We start from the raw sequence: 22,652 nt of genomic DNA, 5'->3' as shown, positions 1-22,652 counted from the left end.
ACAATGAAATCCATACATTCATTCATTTTTAACTTCTTAACAAACTACACTTTACAAAGAAAAGGCATAGCAATGGCGAAACTAGTACGAGGCTTTTGAGACTTAGCCTATCCAAAAAAATCTGAATTATTATACCTAATAACAATAGGCCTATAATTTCACTATTGGTAGTCATTCTAGGATGGAGAGTTAAGTGCGAGAGGCTTGTGGCAGAAGCCTCTGACTACGATCTTGACTCGCATAAATTCATCTACAGAATGGAAGGTGTGAGAAACTAGGTACTTCTCTGGAAGAAGAAGGAAGAGACTAGTGGAGTGCTTTGTGTGGAGTGTAGCATTGTATGGAGCAGAAACATGGACATTACGACGAAGCGACTAGAAGCATTTGAAATGTGGATGTGGAGAAGGATGGAGCATGTGAAGTGAACAGACAGAATAAGAAACGAAACTGTGTTAGAAACATTGGACGAAGAAAGAATGATGCTAACACTGATCAGAAAGAGGAAAAGGAAATGGCTGGGTCACTGGTTGAGAAGAAACTGTCTTTTGAAGGCTGCACTGGAAGGAATAATGAACGGGAAAAGAGTTTGGGGCAGAAAAAGGTATCAGATGATAGACATTAAGATATATGGATCAAATGAGGAGAGAAGAAGGCACAAAAAGGACTGGAGAATGCTGGGTTTGCAGTGAAAGACCTGCGCTTGGGCAGAACACTATGAATGATTGAATAATGCACTCCTTTTTGATAGCATGATAAGACTTGTCGATGGAATATTAAACTATGTTAAACGTGCATTTATATATAAACTTTCATCCTGAGAATCTAATCCCTTTCAAGACACAGCCACAATGGAAGTTTCTCCTACCAATCCTGCATTTGTCAATTTGAACGAGTTGGTCAGACCATCTATTCAGCCTCTTTTTGCACATTTTCTTTCCATGGAAGTCGTGCTTCATTTGCAACAACAAATGAACTAGACAAATACTGTGCTCTTAGTATTGCAATGAGCTCCAATGGAAGATTCTGTAACAGTTTCGGCATAAGAAAACTTGTATGCAAACTGTTCATTATCAAGAACACATGCACAAACTACGTGTTTTTGGTTACAGATTGTGAAAATGTTCTATGCTCACTCTTGCACGAAAATTCCTCGAATGTGTGGTTGTCTCAGTATAGGGTAAAGAACAGCATCAAATTGCAACATGGGAGGATTTGTGTTCTCAGCAGCCCCTCAATGTATAAATATGATCTATAAATTCCTTTGTTTGCACAAAATGGCGGAAGATCTATTTGTATGAAAAAATTCCTCCATTCTTGACTTTCAAAGATAAAATAACGCTACAATTTACAAACAATTCTCCACATAACTTCTATTCTTTGCTTCACTTTTCGAACAGAAAGAAACAGGACACCAGTTTCGTTAAGCCAAGCAATAATATCCATAAAAGAACATGACGTGAAAATATTTTCCATTTTAATTGGGTCCATTTTTTCTGAACACATTCTTTACACTATCTGTTATGCACATTCATTGTTATGTTGCCTGCATTTAAACACTCAACCCTTCTTCAACTTCTTTATGTATGCACATGCATACAATCATTTATTTGGACTTGGAAACTTACTCGATCAGCCATTTTCAAAAATGTTCCCAATATATCTATTTAAGCCAAATACAGGGTAGGTCAAACCTAAGGAATTGGTACTCCTGCTATGTCTTGGTACTAGCAGATAGCCAGTTCTCGCAGGTAACAGTCTTGCTATTTTACAGCACTACAATTTGGCAAATGATTATTCACGTAACTAGTGTATTATTTACTGAAGGAAATGGGGAAAATCTTACCTGAATTTCAGACCAGTTGCTCACAATATCGTCTCCATTATGTTCTACAAACGAGGTCGGGAAAACTTTATGCACTATTTGCCACACAGTATCTTGGAGCTATGTAAGATTGCTTTAAGCTCTGCCCAGACACAATGCGTGGGTTCCCTTATGCACTATGCTGGCAACACAATTCACTGTCAATCTCAGTTAATCAGCTTCTGAGCTGTATTAAGAAATACGTATTTTAACCAGGGTTAGATACACAGTACAACAATGTATTTTCGTTGTTGAAATGTATCAATTTAAAAAAAAGAAAATCGTACAAGTTGTGTTAAGTTTCAGCAGCACTTTCCACAGACCACACAATCATTGAAATATTGTGTTGTTAAATTATTTAATTAGTGGAGAGAAATAGGTTCCTTTCTCGATAAGAAGAACTGTATATGACTAATACACAATATTAGTCAGGATGGGCTCCAGCAAGTGTCAGAGAACTTCATACATGGCTGCAACATGTACAGTATATACATTTTTTTATTTTTATTTTTTTATGTATTGTCCAGGCACTTGGAAGTTCTCTATTCGCCTTCTAGCTTCCCAGTATAATTTAGAGTCCGAATCCAAAAGATTTGATGCCAAAGCTTGACATTTTCGTAAATGTTCGTGATTTATCAAAGAGTCTTCTAGGTTACACAGGATGCATTTTGGTGAACCAAAAATTCCAATTTTAAACAGGTGTGCTGCTAAACAGTCATGGCCAATTAGCATCCGAAATTTTGCTACTGCATCATGTCGAGGAGAATCAGGTGTATGTTCTTTCTCAATAAACAATACTGACAAGATTTATTATTACCGTTTTCTTAAAATTTCTTTAGAATTTTGATTTGAAATTATGTTTGTATGAACAATTTGGCATTGTGATAAGATATCCTTCTCAAGGGTACTTGTAACATTTTAGTTCCTTTCTTTGCCAGACAATATGCAATCTCACTGCCCATAATACCACAACAGGCAGGGATAAATTGGAGATACAGATTTTTAGTTTTTACCAGTATGTGTATGGATGATTGAATTTCTGCGATTTTGGAATTTGTAGGAATATTGATTGAAGCTATATACAAATTAATGGAGGACATTTTGAACTCTGAAATTCAGGTAAGATTCTCTCCATCTCCTTAAATAAATAATTAACTAGTTACATCAAAGATCACTTGCCAGACTGTAGTGCAATGAAATGATGATAATTTTATCCACAAATATCAGAAAATTACTGTACTCCTACAATTTTAACCACACCTTAAGCAAAGTTCATACATTAATACTGCAAAGGTTTCACACTCAATCAGGAATAAATATGAAGGAAAAACTCTAAATCACGGAATTCTGCTTACTTTTCATCCTTCCACAATCGCTCCACCCTGAAGATATCAAGATCTGAATAACTGAAGTTCTTGATTGTTTTGTAGGTGTGCTTGGTTGGAGGAGATGTCTTGGGGGCGTTCTCTTCAATCATGTCCCTCAGCACATACACGGTGTCACCTGTAAGCATACAAGAGAGGCAATGCATTGAACCAGCTGCATAGAAAGCAATGCCACACCTTATGATACAAACAATTACAATATGAATAATAAGTTTATTATGAATATAAATTTTGATTTTGTTTACTATTTCTCATTCTGTATCGTTACATATTAATAATCATATTTTATTACAAACTGCTGATCCGGAGCTGCGTTCGGGCTTGGGTTCGATCCCCCTTTGGTCTCATTGAATGGTTTCTTCCGATGTTTTCCCCAGCCATGGGACTGAAGCCAGATGGTCTATGGCAAGTCCTTGGCATCACTTCATTTCACCCTTTTGATTTGATTACCTGGTTGGGTTTTTCCGAGGTTTTCCCCAACCTCATCATTGTAGGAAATTACTAAATTGTAAAACTGTAAAAATTATAAAATATTGTAAAAATTGTAATTGTAATATTGTAAAATTTTGACTTGTTCCACATTTTAAACCTTCATTGCTCATGAAAGATCTATGGAATATAATAAATGAATGAATGAACGAGGAAATTTCATTTTGTCTGAAATGCATATACAGCTGATGTGAATTATAATAATAAAATGTGTTTCGCTCAGGTATATACTATTGGCTTTTCACCATTTTAGATTGGATGCAACTGCCAAGGAAATAGTGTCTACATTTCCCCTGGATTGAGTGTGGAAAGAATTTGTGTTGCATAGTATGAACAGATAACACAGGCTCAAGAGACGTCAAGGTTAGAGCATTAGTATACAGCAGACTTCCATTCAGTGTAGTTCAGTTCTGTTTAATTTGTGGCATTAGAACAGACAATCTTTATTTATGATATACAGTATTTACCCACATAATAAACGCACTTTCTTTTTCGATTTTTATAACAAAAAGCTAGAGTGGGTCTTTATCCGAGGGGGGGAGGGGGAATGTATTAAAGGTGCACCAGCTCGAATGCTAAAATAATCGATAGAATACATAACAATATATGGGCCATGACTAATTTATAAATTGATTGCGTCGCACTTAAGATGATCAATAGTTAGCAGCAGTTGTATAAACAGGATGATAACTTGTAACAGTGAAGACGGCGACAATAAGACAAAACACTTTATTGTTATTATTAACACTAGCCTTACCTTATTCACTGCCAGGTTCAGCATCTGCTATCATTTGTCACAGATTCACATTCCTCCTCATCCTCGTCCCATAAAATATCGTCTTCTGTCCCATCGATTGCATTCGATATGCCGGTTTTCAAGAAAAGTTTTTTTAACTATTTCTGGTATTATCATGTTCCACGCCCATGCTATCTAGTCACATATCACTTCGACTGTTGGTCGCCGTATCTTTTCTGTCGGCATCATCTCATGAGCACCGCCTGCCATCCACACTGTGTATAGTTTCCTCACGTAATCCTTGAATGGTTTGTTTATACACACATCCAAAGGTTGAAGCACTGACGTAAGACCACCAGGGATAGCAGCAATGTCAGTTTTTGACTCTGAAATAATTTTCTTTGTGTTGTCACCTAAGTGACCTCGGAAACTGTTCCAAACGAATAGAGCAGGTTGGCGAAATAAAGCATTGGGACAATGTTGCCACACTGTATACACCCAATCTCGCACCAGATCAGCATCCATCCATCCCTTCACGTGGACTCTGACGTGGATAGGCCTTGGTATTGGTAATTTAATTTTTGGCATAGTTTTTCTTTTGAAAATGACAAACGGTGCTAATTTCCTTCCATCCGCTGTTATTGTTAGCATCACTGTCCAATGCATTTTCTCAAAACCAGTTGTGAGTATCAGTACACTACTTTCTCCCTTCTTAGTGATTGTTGTGTTGGTCAATATATAAAAAAAAAAAAAATCGGTGTTTGGTTCGCATTCCCCATTTGCGACAACAAATAATTCTTATCCTCTCTCATCTTTATTACGAATTTATGAAAATCTACGATTTTCTGTTCTTAGTCTTGTGGTATCCATTGGCAATTTGGAGTGCGTCTTCTAAGAGAAAGGCCTTTCCTTCTCATGAAACGAAGGGCCCAATCTCTTCTTGTTTTAAATTCACCAATGCCCATACTAGCTGCGATTTCACGTGCTTTGTAACACATCGTTTCATGTGACACTCCGATTCCATTGTTCTGTAATTCCGTTATGTATTCCAGTAGTTTATTTTCAATTTCGGGATACTTCCCACACTTAGGACCACGAAATGATTTTCTTGATTTGTTAGGAGTTTTTAATAGCGGTTCTTTTTGTTTCCGCCACTTATGCACATTACACTTTGACACGGAAATTCTCGACCAGTGGCTATGTTACCGTGTTCTTCCGCGAATTTGGCAATTTTCAGCTTAAAACTCGCTGTAGGCCTATAACTTGAATATTTCAGTCGGTTCTTATCCATTGTCGAAACACAATTATTTTGATCAACACAACTGATTACTTCAGAATACTAAGAATAGTGCTTATTAATTGGAGCGTACCTATATTTTGCATGCGTAAAAAAGAACCAATCACGGTTGCAGTGGCACCATGCATTGTTGTTTAAAAACTCAAATTTAAACATAAGCAGTGCATCCAATCTTACAAGTTTCGATATTCGTAAAAGATCTTTGTTTAAAATGAGATGCGTCTATTACGCGGGGATTCTTTTTTAAATTTCAACGCAAAAAAAAATGGGGTGCGTCCATTATGCGGGTAAATACGATATGTACATTACAAAGAAATCGTACAAAAAGTGTTGTCCTGTATTTCTACGGAAATATCCTGGAGTTCAACAACCATCTGATTCAACAATCAAGAATTTAATGAAAATGTGAGAGAAATAGATTCATTTTTAAGTAGTAATAATAATAATAAATAACTCGCTTAAGGAGAATCTCAATGACATATGCTAAATTAACAGATTTCACATTCCTTTTTCTCAGCATAGAGTAGACATAGAACCCTGAATTTTTTTAATGATATTTTGTTATTCGTTGTTTAATATATTTATGACTCAAAGGTTCAATTGCAATAATAATAATAATGAACAATTTTTTTTTTTTACTTAATTGCCCAAAGTTTGTCATTTTTACTGAAGGATACTGTTAAAAAAACTTAGAGACTAGTCAGTAAGAAATGTGAGGGAAAAGTAATAAAATTATACCCAATACAATAGTTTTAGAGAAAAAGATAGACACTACAAAAACAAAAAGTTTTGAGAAAAATGTCTTCAAAAATAGCAATACATTCCCAAACCTTTCGATTTCTTCCCTGACAGCATGTATTTAAATTTAAAGGCCCTGTTAACTTATAAAATGAATTTTAGGTAGAAAATGATTATAACACATCTGATGTAGAGATTAGTTTCTATGAAAACCCGAATGTCGTACAATTAATAGAATGCTTGCAATTCACATTTGAAACTTGCTGAGTTAGAGTAGTGATGTCACACAACCCAGCCGCACGAAGCTTGTTCGCTGTGTATGGTTTTCCTAGTTCAAATATTTGGTATCTTATAATTACTTCCAAGAGTTATGGCAGCAATTAGGTCATTGACTATCGATTTGAGTCCACGGGAAGTCATATTATAAGAATATGGAAAGAAAACAGTGAGATTACAGACAAGCAAGGAACCACAGACTTGCATGTCTATGGCGAATGCGTCCCTTCAGCAACTCAACACTGCTCCTGCTGTTGTGAAATTACCATGATAAGAGATGTGAAGGGCAGTGGCGGCTCGTGGGTATTGAATTAAGGGGGCTGCAAACAAAAATAAACCAAGTAACTTACTTTATTTAAAGACTAGTTCCATGCGCCTTATCTTGTAAGTTGTGTTTAAATGAGACAGGCTCATGTTAGTAGATTTACTGGCATTTAAAAGAATCCTGCGGAGAAAATTCCGGCATACCGGCGACGCTGATATAACCCCTGCAGTTGCGAGTGTCGTTAAATAAACTATAATTTAATTTTTTATATGCAGATTTGAACCTTAGAAATATCTAACTGGCGATGTGTAGTTGGTTGTATAATATATATACATGATACATCAATAAATGAAAAAAATAACTGAGCCAGAAATTGAATTCAGGATGTTCAAGAGTACGCACCAAGGCGCTTGCCTCATTTATTGTGATGTTGTTAGATGTTTCAGATTCTATTATGGTTTGAAAACATTCTAGCAATGGCTCCTTCTTCTCATGAACAACATTTACTGTTCTTATTTTAAATCCATCTTGTTGCCTCAGATGATGGAATTGTCTTTGAAACACATTAATCTAATACAGACTGTGTGGAGATCGAGAGAAGAAAGCAGGGATACTGAATAAATTAGCAAAAAATATGCGAGCCTTTGTATTTTGTTTAGCGGCTCTTTCCATTATGAGATTCAACTGATGGGCGCTTAATTTCACATTTCTCCTGAATTGTTAAGGTACTGAACTGAATAGACGGTAAATATTGTACAGGATTAATCATTGTTGCACTTGTTATACTCACAACATTAAAGAAAATGTATTTAAAACTGCGCGCTACTGACAAACTGCTGCAAATTTTGCAGCGCCTGAAAACTCTGGATTCCTGGCAAGGGGCAGCAGGGAGAGGGGTAAAACTAACACGCAAAGCATCCGAGACAACACTGGCAGCTCCAGGGGAGGAAGTGGCTTCACCCTATAGTCCTTGTCTCTGGTTTCGCTCTGGCAGCACCAGGGGAGGAAGTGACTTCACTAACGATTGCGTGCATGTCATTGAGAGTGAATTAAAAAAAAAAAATCGACCCGCTAAATAGAGACAGTATAATAAATGTTTTTCACTACATAAAACGAGACAAGATCCACAAATGTCTGGGGGTGCTGCAGCTCCGCAGCCCCTCTTCGAAAGCCGCCCTTGGTGAAGGGACATGCTGAGTGCATTACATTTGAATCAGGGACACATTGAACACTGCTAAAATAACAGGAACATACACACTTTGTAGCTTATTTTTAAAGACTGTTTGCTCGATTAATTCTTGGAATCAGCTCAGAAGAGGGGAAGAAAAAAAAATTTAATAAAGATCGTGCATAATATATCCTTAGCCTAACAACAAGTACCTATAGAAACTTTTTAAGAGAAATTTCGTTTCTGATTTTATTTTCACAGTCAGACTCATAGTTGAACTAAAATCTAACAATCATTTTTCTATTATTACTTTGTTATTGTTGCAGATGCTCCAACAGTGCCTTCTTCCATACTTCTACTTCATTTACCCAGGATTTAATTACAAGTCTGCTGACAGCATTCTTTATTGAAGTGACGCGCCAAGTTAGATTTGATCTAACATAGAGATTTTCTCAGGGTACTCTCGTTTCCTTTGATCACTCCATCAACAGTCTTCATCTCCCCCTCATTTCATCTATCATCTACAGTAGTAAAAATAGGCTGGGGTGAAGTCCTGGGGAGGTACGGATTTTCCATGCTGATACAGGAAGGGCTCAGGGGCCCTATGGCTTATCAGGCTACGCATCCACCAAATGAGACCTGGTTTTACTGGGGACTGAAGCAGATTGTCCACCTGTCAGCATCGGATTCACAAAATGTCACCCAGGCCACTTGTCTGTCTTGGACAAACAAGGCACACAGTGGACCAAACTAATCCAAGTGTAGTCATTGTTTACATAGTTTTATTCTGTATGTAGCAAGCATTTTATTTTCGTTTGTTTTATTTTCCTTCCTAAAACAGGCATCTACAATGAACACCGATCAAAATACCTCTCATTTCTCACGAAAAACAAAAACTAAATAAACTACAGTGGACTATAGTGGACTTCATGTTGTCAGCGAACAACTGGATATATTAAGAAGATTCATTGATTTTCCTTCCTAATAAAACAATACAAGATCAGTAAAATTAAGGACTGAAAATATTTGAATTTATAAATGATCATTTGTTTCAGTGAAAAATGTTACAGAAATATTTGAAATGAAAAATTCCGGTATATTTATTTTGTTTATATAACAGTTTTTTTTATTATAAAATAAAAAATAAAATTTTATATATATAGGCCTACTCAGAACAGTGAAATAAGTTATGAAAAAATATGTTTAATTCCGAAATTGTTATTTGTTTCAGCGAAAAGTGTTCTTACAAGAAATTTTCAAACACATATTTCAATTAGAAGGAAAGATTGGAAAATGCTGGGTTTGCAGTGAAAGACTTGCCCTTGGGCAGAAAACTATGAATGAATGAAATTTCAATTTAGTGCACTTTGTTTATAAAACAGTTTCATTGATGATAAAATTATTTAAAATGTATTTATTGCATGAACATAATTCAAAACATAAAAATTAAAATGCTGGGTTTGCAGTGAAAGGCCTGTCCTTGGGCAGAAAACTATGAATGAATGAGATTTCAATTTTGTGCTCTTTGTTTATAAAACAGTTTCATTGATGATAAAATTATTTAAAATGTATTTAGTGCATGAATATAATTCAAACATAGATACTAAACAAAATCTATGTTATGAGTACCCCTTTCATTTTAAGTTAACAGGGCCTTTAATATTATAAATGTAATTTTATGAAATGAAAAACATGATATGTTACCATTTGAAAACTCAGATTTCACAGATAAAAAAAAAATAAATAAGAGTTTGGGATCATAACTTCCATTAAGTCGAGCTCTGCAAAGTAACTGAACAAAATCTCTATGACATAGGCTATAGGCTAGAACAGTCTCCAGGAAATCATTAAGTTAGCTCAACAGGCAGATGTATCCAATACTATTGCACAAAGGTATCTTTTTTCATTTCTTCATTGGTGTTACAAAGGGTACAGGAAGGTGTACTGAATATTCCTGTGAAGATGGTTTGATAAACAATCATCACTTGTCACCAATCTAAACAAAGCAAACAGCAGATTTTCGGAAAGGTGAAGTCGCAGTAACTTCCGAAATTGTTAAACTAAGACAACTATGAGCTTCGAGTTCAATTCTATTGATAGAGATGAAATTTAGCATGTGTCTAGAAATCTTCTGAGAAGAAATGTGCATTAGAGAGGATGGTTGACAGTTCTAGCACTTACATAAATTATATGTGGCAAGTTTAATTTTACAAGGTTTCCAAAATTATTTAACATATAATATTTATACATGCTTTAACATCTATGGTATATGATGTGTGTAGAATCTTTGGAAATATCAGTAGGCCATTGATATTGTTGAGTTTCTGTTTCTATTTTCATGTGTTCATGTAAGTAATTTAGATCCAGAAAGTTTAGGGTCATACGAACTACATACTTTCAGCAGCTACACAGAATTTCTATGGTAGTAAACTTCGAAAGGTCATAATGTCTAATCTGAAGACGAAGATGAGTGTTCAGCATTCCATTTTTATGAAGGTTGGCAGTAAGTTAAAGGCGGTAGATAACATTGAGAAGTCCTTACTAAATGGGTTTATTTGGACAAACTTAAATTTTTTTTTTAAATTCTACCAGGGAACAGTTTTATTGAGTTGAAATGAACCCTTCTATGTTGCTTGTGCTCCTATTTGCCCTCATAACCTCTGCAGATATTGAATGGTCATTTTGTCGTATGAAAACTGTTATCTGACAGGAGACAGAACATTACAGTAGGAAACTTAAAATAAGATTTGATTATAATGTATAACCAATAAGCCAATACAATTTCATAAAATTTTGCTGTCAAGTGTAGACAGAAACATTTTTAAACTTAATTACAACAAAACATCCATCACAACGTCAACAAAAACATGCTGATTGATTAACCAGGTAAATAATAACATATATAAGCCTAATACTATGTTTTTCTTTGCTGTCTTTTTTTGCCTATATTAGTTGTTTATAATGCGTCTTTGCCTGCTTATTTTAAAGATTTATAATACCTGAACTTCCGATCTTTATACATAATACAGTGTTAGTTTAACAAGTTCTATTATTTCATCATATTATATAAAGTTCAATTTTGTTGAAACAGTGCTTTTAATAAATTTATATGGATAATAGAATTAGCAATTTTAACATTAGTAATTTCCTCACTCTCGTACATTCTCTCTTCCATTTTACTGGAAAAACATAAATTGTAATATGATGTAAGACTCTGTGATCCCTACTTACAGGTCAATTACAAATGATTCATCAGGTTTTAAGTGGCTGCATAAAGAAAAATATAGAACTTAGAATAATGTTGTTGTTGTTTGTTGTTTTCTAATGCCAAGTGTTTGACAATAAAGTCATTTGACCTCTTGCACTCCAATATTTTTCAATATTTTTTTACCAGCCACTGAAGCACAGATTTTGAGGTGTTCCGAATCCATTTCTTGGCTTGAGTTGCACAATGGGCAGTTAGGGGACTGTTATATTCCAATTCTATGCAGGTGTTTGGCCAAACAATCATGGCCTGTTGCCAATCTAAATGCAGCTGCAGACGATTTTCGTGGTAAATCGGGAATTAACTGTGGATTTTGATGCAGAGAGTTCCATTTTTTCCCTTGGGATTGTGTTATCAAATTTTGTTTGTTGAAGTCTAAGTATGTAGATTTAATAAATCTCTTCACAGAGTAATACATAGATTTAGTAACAGGTCTGTAAGTAGCAGTGCTGCCCTTCTTTGCTAAAGCATCCGCATTCTCGTTTCCCAGGATTCCACAATGGGATGGTATCCATTGGAATACAATTCTTTTATTGAGTGATATTAATTGAGAGAGCATTTTAGTTATTTCTGCTGTTTGAGATGAAGGTGTGTGTTTAGAGACGATTGATAGAATAGATGCTTTGGAGTCTGACAATATAACTGCATTTTTAAATTTACTGATGTGGCATAGAAGATTCCTGAGACTTTCACTTATTGCAATGATTTCTCCATCAAAACTTGTTGTTCCATACCCAAGAGATCTATAAAGTGAGAAGAGACAGCACGTAACACCTGCACCGGCACCTTGTTCTCTGGAGATCAAGGATCCGTCAGTGTATAAATGAAGCCAGTTTTGTGGAGGGTATCTAATATTAATTGTCTCTAAAGACAAAAGGGTATCTGTCGGATACAGTGGGAAGAGCCATTAATCCTTCCCATTGAAGGCTTTAAGGAACCAACCTGGACAAATACCCAATGTCCGATCCCTACCTTCCCGTGGTGCAGCTGTTAGTAAGCATAATTTTACAAGCTGAACTAAAGAGAGGGGCTACTCATCAATTAGCACTGGTCAGCTTGACGAGTTAATGACTGAATTTGGTGTAATTTTCCTCTATTCAATACCTAATTCCTTCTTTACCCTTTCCTATCCAGTCCTCTGACTGAACTCTTACTTTCTTCGACCCTGACGGCATTAGAGCATTCGAGGCCTAGGGGTTCATTTCCCTTTCCTTCCTCCTCTTTCTACTTTTCTGTTCCTAGTGCTGACCTGCTATGGCACTAAAATAGTCCTCCAGTGGCTTAAGGAGGGAAAGCTGGTGATCAACAAGATCTCCCAGCTAGGTCCAGTGGACCCATCGACCAACAGCAGGTGTGGTCCTCCAGACATTCTGGTGGTTGTGTGTGAATGAAGTAGCCACCAAAACGTTAAAATATGGTGTTCACTTAAATCGGCTACAACTTGCCATTTTTCACTTAGAATAATGTATGATACATCAAAATAAACAGAAATTGTCCAAGTTTCGGACACACCTTCACAAGTGTTCGAAGTGGCTTCCTCTCGTTACACGACACACATTGATGCGATATTGAAGTTCGTCTCATACACCCAGTAGCATATCCCTGGTAATGGTCGTAAATGCATCTGTAATGCGATCCTTGAGCTCAACCAAAGTTGCTTGTAATGGTGGCACGTACACTATGTCTTTTACACACCCCGAGAGAAAACAATCATAGACCATTAGGTTGGGGGATTTAGGAGGCCAATGTAACAACGTTAAGTCATCTTGAGCACATCGTCCAATCCAAAAGCGATGGATAGCGACGCACTTCAATGTGCCAATGGGGCAGCGCCCATCAAGTTGGAATATGACGTTATTGGAATCCTCAGTCACTTGAGGAAACAAACATTGCTGCAGCATATCAAGGAATGGCATACCGGTCACAATTGTCTCCGGGGTAAGGGGGGGGTTAGGTGGAGAATCTCATTCATGTTGCACTGTCAAACGTGGTTTCTCAGTACCCCAGATGCGTACATTATGGCGATTAGCTTTGCGACTCAGGTGAAATGTGGCCTCGTCATTAAACACTAGACAGTCCTCAAAACCTTCATTCTCCTCCATAGCGGCCTGCATGGAATTACAAAATTCATATTGTTTGACGAGGTCCTCTGCTTTTAGTTTTTGCAGAACTGTATGTGGTACAGTTTCATTCGCAATCGAGTTCGTAAAATTTTCCATACAGTTGGTAGCAAAATACCAAGTTGCAGACTGGTGCGATATGTTGATTTCTGAGGGTTGCAAATAAAACTCGCCTTCACTCATTCCACTGCTTATTAGAAATGCCTGGGCGTCCACTGCTTTTACTTTTACTCATAGTACAGTTGCCTTAAATTGAAGATGCCATCGCAGAATGCTTTGGTGACCTGATGGTGAAGTTCCAGGGTATTATATCTGAACGTATGCTGTATGGTAACAAAGGAAAATGTCTTCTCATATTCCAAAACTGCAAATGCTTTCTACTGCATAGACACCATTCTGAAAACTATGCTTGTGCTGCCATCTGTCTACATACGCCAGAGTTACAACAATGGAAAAGTGAACTTCAGAATTTTTCTTTCAATTCATGATTAGCACAAACATACTGCATCCATAGTTTTCGCAAATATTTGACTTAAAACCTGACGAATCATTTGTAATTACCCTGTATTGACCAATTTATTGATTTAATAACATTATGAATTATTGAATAATTTCAAGGGAAAAATTATTCCAGGGCCGGGTATCGAAACCGGGACCAATGCTTTACTAACTGAGCTGCCCAGGAACTCAACTTTTCCCTTTCATAATTACCTTGCCTCAGCTGCAGGTCTCCCCTGAGTAACGTAATGTAATTTATGAGTCCAGGTGTAGCATAGTGAGGTTGTGGATCCATAACTATTTCCAGATCAACAGGTCGAGGGTTACACCTTTCACACAAGTAATGTTCCACACCCTCGTCAGCACGGACACAGTCACAGTGCTGCCACACAAGACATCGCTCACACTGGATCATCATGCCTTCATCTTTGTATAAGCCACATATACATCTAATAACATCTTCTTCCTCTCCTCCTGTGAACAAAGAAACCAATTACATTCATGATTCTACATCTTACACGTTTATAAACTCACTAGGTAATTATAAATTTCCCTATATGAGAATGTGTTTGATTACAATGCATAAAATTCCTCATTACACTTCTACAGAGTATTCCACTCTTCCTTCTCCGCCTTCCTCGAATAATTTCATTTAAGAGATGCCGTGTATTATGAACTTGCTATGTTTCTAGTTACTCTAAAGTAAAGAAACAAATTTCTCAGTTGCTGTTAAATGTGATCATGCAGATAGCATAATATATTTACTACGTTTAGGTCAATCTAGTGAAAAAAAAAAAATGCTCAGTTACTGATAATCATTTGTTAATTAATGAGCATGAGCTGCATTGTGGACAAGAATCATACCTATGTGAAACCAAAACCATTAGTAACAACAAATAATAGATTTTCTGATATAATTATTCTTAACATGACCACGTTACACAGAACTGTGTGATCTGTAAGAATATACAAGATAAATCAGGAACTGACAAAGCAGTTTATGGTACTTTTATATTATAGTGATATTATATACAGTGTTACTATGAATAATCTTTCCGATTACAAACTTGAATAACTATCGTTAGGAGACACTTATAAAAATGAAATTGGTATCAATGGAAAGGGAAACCCAAATATTTTTTGTTATCCATTTGGTTAAATCACATGTGCTACTCTTAAATCAGCAAAAATTGGAAAACATGAAATTGGTATCAACAGAAGCAGAAACTCCAACAATTTTAAAAATTTTTCACTGGAAATCATGAAACAGAAAGAGAAACATTTGTTTCACAACTGTAAGTAAGTCACATGTGCTCAACATGAGCTCCTTGTGTCACACGACACACATCAAGTCTGTAGTCAATTTCCTGCCATACACGCTGTAGCATTGGACCATCCACCAGTGCAATGGCCTCTGTGATGCGGACCTGAAGATTCTCATTGGTAGGTGGTAATGGTGGCTGATACACTTGTTGTTTTATAAAACCCCACAGAAAAAAATCACTAGGAGTGAGGTCGGGGGAACGTGGAGGCCAATGCAAACATTCTAAATCTTCACAGTCAGCACATCCAATCCATCTCCTTGGGAGTCGTGTATTCAGTTCGTTTCTGACATCTAATGGTAATGGGGTGGTGCCCCATCCTGCTGAAAAATGAGACATTCATTCATTCTTTCATTTATTATATTCCATAGATCTTACATGAGCAATGAAGCTTTAAGATGTGGAACAAGTCAAAATTTTACAATATTACAATTACAATTTTGACAAATTTTTACAATATTTTACAATTTTTACAGTTTTACAATTTAGTAATTTTCTACAATGATGAGGTGAGGTGAGGTCCGAGGATTTGCCAAAAGATTACCCGGCATTTGCCTTTTGGTTGGGGAAAACCTCGGAAAAACCCAACCAGGTAATCAAATCAAAGGGGTGAAATGAAGTGATCCAGAGGACTCGCCATAAACCATCCGGCTTCAGTCCCACAGCTGGGGAAAACCTCGGAAGAAACCATTCAATGAGACCAATGGGGGATCCAACCCAAGCCCGAACGCAGCTCCGGATCAGCAGCCCAGCGAGTCTGCCGACTGAGCTACATCGATGGCTCTACTAAAAATATACAATACATAGCTAATCAGATTACTAAATTTACAAACACAAACGATCATTCATCACTTGAGCTATATGTACAATACAAAACAAATTAATTAAATTTAAGACATAAACAATTCAATCAGTTGTGATATACAGAAATTGATAATGCATATCATGCAAACGACTTCAAATTACAAACACAAACAATTTATCAATAGAACTATACAGATTACTATTACTTCGATGTCCTGTTCCAGTTGTGGAAGAAGCCAGAACTGTAACATGTCTAGGCACGAATTACCTGGGACTGTCGCCTCTACAAAAAAGAAAGGGACATACACCTTTTCATAACGTATAGTACAAAACACGTTCACTTTGGGGAAGTCGCATACATGTTCCACATAACTGTTAGGATTTTCTAAAGCCCATATCCTGACATTGTGTTTGTGCACTTTTCCTGACAGATGGAAAATGGCTTCGTCACTACACACCAATGATTCGATGAAAGCTTCAGTTTCCATTCTGAGTTGCATCTCCTCACAGAAAGACTGTCGCTTGGCTTTGTCGTCTGGTTTCAGAGCCTGCAACAATTGCAGACAGTATGGATGGAACTTCAAACGTTTATGTAAAATCTTCCACACAGTTTGTTGGGGGATGTTTAATTCTCTACTGGCTTTTACAGTGGATTTCTGTGGAGTTCGTGTGAAACTCTCTCTCACATGCTCCACATTTGCCTCACTTACTGATAGACGACCAGTTGACTTCCACTTACAGATGCATCCCCTCGTTTTGAAGTCAGCGCACCACTTACGGATAATGGGCCCACTGGGCGGATCAACACCAAATTTTCTTCTAAAACTGCGTTGTACAGTGACAACAGACTGGGATATGTGAAAATCTAGCACACAAAATGCCCTCCTGTCTTTGTTTGCAGCCATTTTTCTGTTATATCTTCTCCTAGTAACGAAATTAATAAATATGCGACAGGTTCACCAACATAACAAAAAATATTTGAGTTTCTCTTTCCATTGATACCAATATCATGCTTCTAAGTGTCTTCCAAGTTTGTAATGGAAAAGATCATTTACAGTAACACTGTATTTTACATTTGAAAGACAGTGCAGTGAAAGTAGTTTGCATAAAAAATGTCTTAGAATTTGTCATGACTGCAACTTCTGCCACTACTACCATCACCACCCACTGGATCCATAGCTTAACAACAATTTTCGATTTTAACATTAAGAAATATAACAGAAAAATTAAAAACTATCTAGATAACATATGCACAAAAAAATAATACAGTAAAAGTCCGACATAGAACAGACCAATCAAATGCAGAAGATTTGCATATAATACAGTGTAAAGTATGTCCCTCAGATTAAATCATCACATAGCGGAGTTCTTTCACTTCCGTGGAGAAACTGTCCTTAATTTTTATAAATGTATAGTTATAGTAACTACTGCATTTTATGCTACACAGGAACAGAAGTGTACAACTGGTCATTCTTTTATTTGTGTGTGACGACATACATAAATGTAATATACTGTATATGACACCAACCTGGATCATGTTCTGGAATGAACGATGCTGGAGGGCTCTCTCCAAGAATGTCCTCTATTTGCGCAAGGAAGTCAGACTTTGCCATGTTGTATGCCTTACGTAATCTCGTGGCCGCTATACCCAGCTCTGATGTTCTTCCAAAGAATTTCACATTGTTATTGAAAAGTCTATTCATGTCACGATCGAATGATTCAACTGTGCGATAATAGCCTGTAACAATGTTCTGTTCAAGGGTGCACAAGTCAATGGGGTCTGTGACACGTTGGTAATACTGTGGAAGTTTGCGTTTTGATGGCAAAGTCAGAAAAGGCGCTGCTAACATTTCTCCTCGTTCATCTGAAATCATATTTTACATAAAGAAATATATATATGTTTTCTTTTATTTTTCTGTGGATATAGAAAACATGTTCCTAGAAACTGACTTACACATAATACTACATGTGTTTTATTGCACAACAGGAACAACAACAAAATTGCGAATATGATCCTTTAAATGCAAGAATGACATGCATGATTGGTTCAATTTATTTGTATAAATATATTACCATTTACTTTTCGTATACCATTTTACTGATGCAGTAAGTACAATACATATACACAATGAATCAGAAAGTGACTTCCACCCCAAAAAGAAAGTCTTAACAGATAACACATTCAAAGCCATTTCGTGTTTCGTTTTATGACTTCTTCCACACTCGTCTTCACCGTTGACGACATAATATGCACCTGCAGACAGAAATTCTATAAGGCACTGGGTGAATTAAGAATGTGAGACCCATTCCTTCTTTATAATCTTGTGTTTTCAATTTCAATTGATCTTCAATAGGCATAGTTCAAGAACAGGACAATTAAGTACAGTAGAACTTGGTTATAACGGCATCCAAGGGACCTTGAAAATTATGTTGTTATAAACAAGTGTCGTAGTAACCGAGATTAATATTATCAGTCTAGTGAGGTGGAGAATGAAAAATAATAAACATAATTAGACTTATTTTAGATTTATGTATTCACTTTAAGCATACCATGAACACAATAAAATACACGTACAATTATAAATACAGTATTCTGTATTAAAACAGTTTGTTCAGTACTCACCAAACTTCTTTACTAAGGAGTGAAGTAATCAGTAATTTTACTCTGTTGTCTCCTACTTGCCCAATACCGTAAAACGGGGTGACTTGATTCACCTGGGGGGACTTGATACGTTTTGTAAGTTCATGTTTTGGAACCGAAACATCAACCTACAAAATGTATAAAGTCTCCCCAGCGTGTCTAATCTCCCTGTTTTATATGCTCAGAGACTTCATGTCTTGTAGGTTGATGTTTCGTTTCGAAACATCAAGCTACAAAACGTATCAAATCACCCCCAAGTGTATCAAGTCACCCCGTTTTACGGTATACACTTTCTAAATTACATTCTATGTTCATTATTTCAGTTGCAATTTTACTGCTCCCTCTCCTAGCTTCATATTCCCTCCTCTAACTTCATAGAAATGTTCACAATTCTAATGACTTCTAAAACGTCACTCACTTCTTTTAGTGGCCATACTGTGTTAAAATGAGTGCACGTAGTGAAAACTTCCTGTCGAAACTGACCGCATGCAGGTACCATTAATACCGCATGAATTTGGGCAGGTTACAATGGGGTGGGGAATCTGCCTGCATTCCAGAGGTCTGTGATAGAAGGGAGCAGTAAAGGATTTGCCAGATTTCAGCAAAATATTTCTTAAAATACTTTGGTTCTTAGAAAATTGTATTCCAAACTGAGGTTGAAAATGACATTATATGCGAGGTAGATGCATATATGTTTGTCATATTAAGCAAGGTAGGAAAGCATATGTCTTATGGGGAATTAGTTGGGATCACAGAATATTTGACATTATAGGCGAGGTGTCGCACAAAACGAGGTCGCTATAATCAAGTTCTACTGTACTAATATTTATGGTTCACTACTACTGCTACTACTATGTAGCAGCCAGCTGACCAGTGCAGGTTCCCTCCATTACTGCCATTGCTTGCATGTCAACTCACAGAGCTTCACTAGATTAAAATTTACGTACTATGTTATTAATAACAATCGGTACTCATCTTCCTCATAGTAATTGTTAGAAGTATTGCCCATCTTGTGTGATACATACTGCTAATAAACTGTCATAAAAAGCTGTCATTCATAGACATCAGTTCCTCTGCACGAATTTCAATCTGAATGTTTTCTTTAAGTTCCTTCAGCATATGAGGATTAGTTACATACACTTTACTTTTCAGTGTTCCCAGAAATAAAAGTCACATGGTGTTAGATCTAAAATTCTTACGCAATGGTTCTAAATTGAAACTTATGTACTGCCCGTGTCTCACGTCCTGAACCAAGAGTTCCCTAGTGCTTATAACCACGTCTCTTAGGTCTGCTCGGAACGTCACGGGAGGTGCAACGTGGCGGCACGGCAGCATATTACATGTTCTGAAAACATTATCCTACACCATCGCAGGCATCTTTACTGTTTATAATACTGGATACTCTAATCGTGGTTACCACTATCGCTATTATCTCTGATGGCGATTTCCTAAAATGTAAGTACACACTAGGCCACTCTTCGTTCAGTCTGGACAACTGCTGAATTACCATAGAGCAGCATTTCTCAAAGTATGTTCTGGGGTTCCGTGAGCCTTATATGATTTTACTTGGTTATTTAACGACATTGTATCAACTACTAGGTTATTTTGCATTGATGGGATTGATGATAGCAAAATGGTATTTGGCGAGATGAAGTCGGGGATTCGCCAAAGATTACCTGACATTCGCCTTACGGTTGGGGAAAACCTCGGGAAAAAAACCCAACCAGGTAATCAGCCCAAGCGGGAATCGGACCCGCGCCCGAGTGCAACTCTGGATCGATAGGCAAATGCCTTAGCCGACTGGACTGCTCCGGTGGCTATTTTATACTTAGTGGATATTATAAAAATATATAAATGTTACGGATATATGAATCAATAATAACATGAAACCACCGATAATAATAATAATAATAATAATAATAATAATAATAATAATAATCCAAGAATATGCGTAATAATAATATGTTTAATGAACATCTAAAACGGAAAATGCCCATAATATTTATCACTTTCATCACTGGATTCTCTGCGCATCTGTTCACTAAAACAAAATATCGAAAAGACAAAATGCAGAAGTACAGTAGAAATGAGACTACAACTTTCCGCCATAAAACCAGATTGCAGGCTTAAAAAGCAAATACATTCGTCCCACTGAACAGAATTATTGAGATACTAGCTTTCACTTGTCTGTTAATTTAAACACTAATAAAATATTACAAGGATTCCGCAGTTATACTTTAGATTAAAAGGGGTTTCGTGGTGGAAAAAGTTTGAGAAACACTGCCATTGAGGAAAGAGTTTACAGATGTGTACACGTGATAATCGTAATCGCGATTAGGTCTATAATGTCTTGTAGAGACTGTAGTCTACAACTGGTATTAGTGTTTAGTTACAGGAATTGATGGTGACATAATCTGTTTCGTGAGGGGACAGCCTATACATTCGCTTGTCAATGGCTGATCTTGCTCCATAGCTGACGAAAGGAATCCTGAAAAGGCCGATGTGTTGAACGTAAGGTAGTAGGCACATGCGGTACGCAGCTCCTCCTACCCTGTCCCTCTGCGTCTCGCCCCGCAAAGAAACAGCTCAGGAAGTGAGGCACGGGCAGTACCTCACACTGTTTATTGTTCCTTGTTAGGAAAAGGTCCAATAATTCTATGGGTACTGATGACACACCATACAAGCAGTGAAACCTCATTCAGTAAGTCTGGTTTTCCTGTTGCCCAGTATCTGTTATCACATGAAACCAAGCTTCATCAGTAAAGAGATCAATTTCCCCATTATTGCCGTTTATACAAAAGTCAAGTATTCTGTCAGGATCTTGGGGCTGTAATTGATTAACTACTGTGATTAAGTAGAACTTTTGAGTTTTTTCCTTGCTCACTGTGGAAGTGATTTCGAAATTCGTGTCTCCTGTGTAAACATCCGAGGGGCTTCCTAGGACTGTTATTGGCTTTTCTGACCATTCACAGAACCTATTTCATTAAACCTATTCACTAAATTTAGTTCTGTTTTTATATCTGAAGTTTTCCCTTGTTCTGCCACACAATTTCATTTTCCGTATATACGTTTCAAAATGTGTATACATTCACGCACTGAATATGTAACCATTACACAACACAACACGATACCTATAAGAGAATAAACTGCACTTACTCTTAGCTGAATCATTGCGTTTCATTATTGCCAGGTGTCAAGGACAGTGAGCCCCCATGAATGTAAGCAGCGCAGTAGTGGGGGGGGGGGAGGCGGGGCTGCCTCTGGTTGACAGAAACACTAAAAATGTTCGCTGGGACTTTCTATATTAGTAGTAGGACGAAGGTTGAAGGAAAAGTAATGCATTCATCTTCATAACTCGTCAACAGATGATATCAGAAACATGCTGTGTAGGTGGGAGGTAAGTCGTTACAGTGAATGGTTGTCTATTTATCCCATGAGAAATGGAACCCTGTGCAGGACTGTCGTCAATGCAATTTAAGGAACAGTGACAGCATAAGGTGTACGCAAGCTGCTTATGGTGATGGAAGTGTTAATGTAAACACTGTCTGTCATTGGGCCAAAAGATGTGAAGATGACGATGCAAGAACACAAGTATAATTTGTATAATATGAAAGAGTTGGACTACCTGTGTGAATTGACGAACTAATTAATTAAAGATAATTGTCAGATCATTCAACAAAAAATTGCTGGCAGAATCGGCATTCAATCAGAGTGTGTACATCTCAATATTAATTTGCTTGACTATCAGAAGATTTGAAATTTGCCAGCAACTTTAATTGCGTTATGA

The 22,652-nt window shown here is 36.8% G+C and overlaps 1 protein-coding gene across 5 annotated transcripts in view; it reads right to left on the bottom strand.

The window, feature by feature from the left end:
• Nucleotides 1–22,652, bottom strand: part of ash1 (histone-lysine N-methyltransferase ash1) — a 498,911-nt gene that overhangs the window by 54,395 nt on the left and 421,864 nt on the right. For all 5 annotated transcript variants that reach the window (XM_069848493.1, XM_069848495.1, XM_069848496.1 and 2 more), the window contains 3 exons: nucleotides 17,753–18,088; nucleotides 14,312–14,572; nucleotides 3,217–3,364 (listed from right to left, as the gene is read on the bottom strand). In XM_069848493.1, coding sequence (XP_069704594.1) covers nucleotides 3,217–3,364; nucleotides 14,312–14,572; nucleotides 17,753–18,088 — 745 coding nt within the window. The remainder of the gene's footprint in view (nucleotides 1–3,216; nucleotides 3,365–14,311; nucleotides 14,573–17,752; nucleotides 18,089–22,652) is intronic.

Source organism: Periplaneta americana, chromosome 15 (assembly GCF_040183065.1).
Source record: "Periplaneta americana isolate PAMFEO1 chromosome 15, P.americana_PAMFEO1_priV1, whole genome shotgun sequence".
Taxonomy (NCBI): Eukaryota; Metazoa; Arthropoda; class Insecta; order Blattodea; family Blattidae; genus Periplaneta; species Periplaneta americana.
This window is presented reverse-complemented; position numbering and strand designations above follow the sequence as displayed.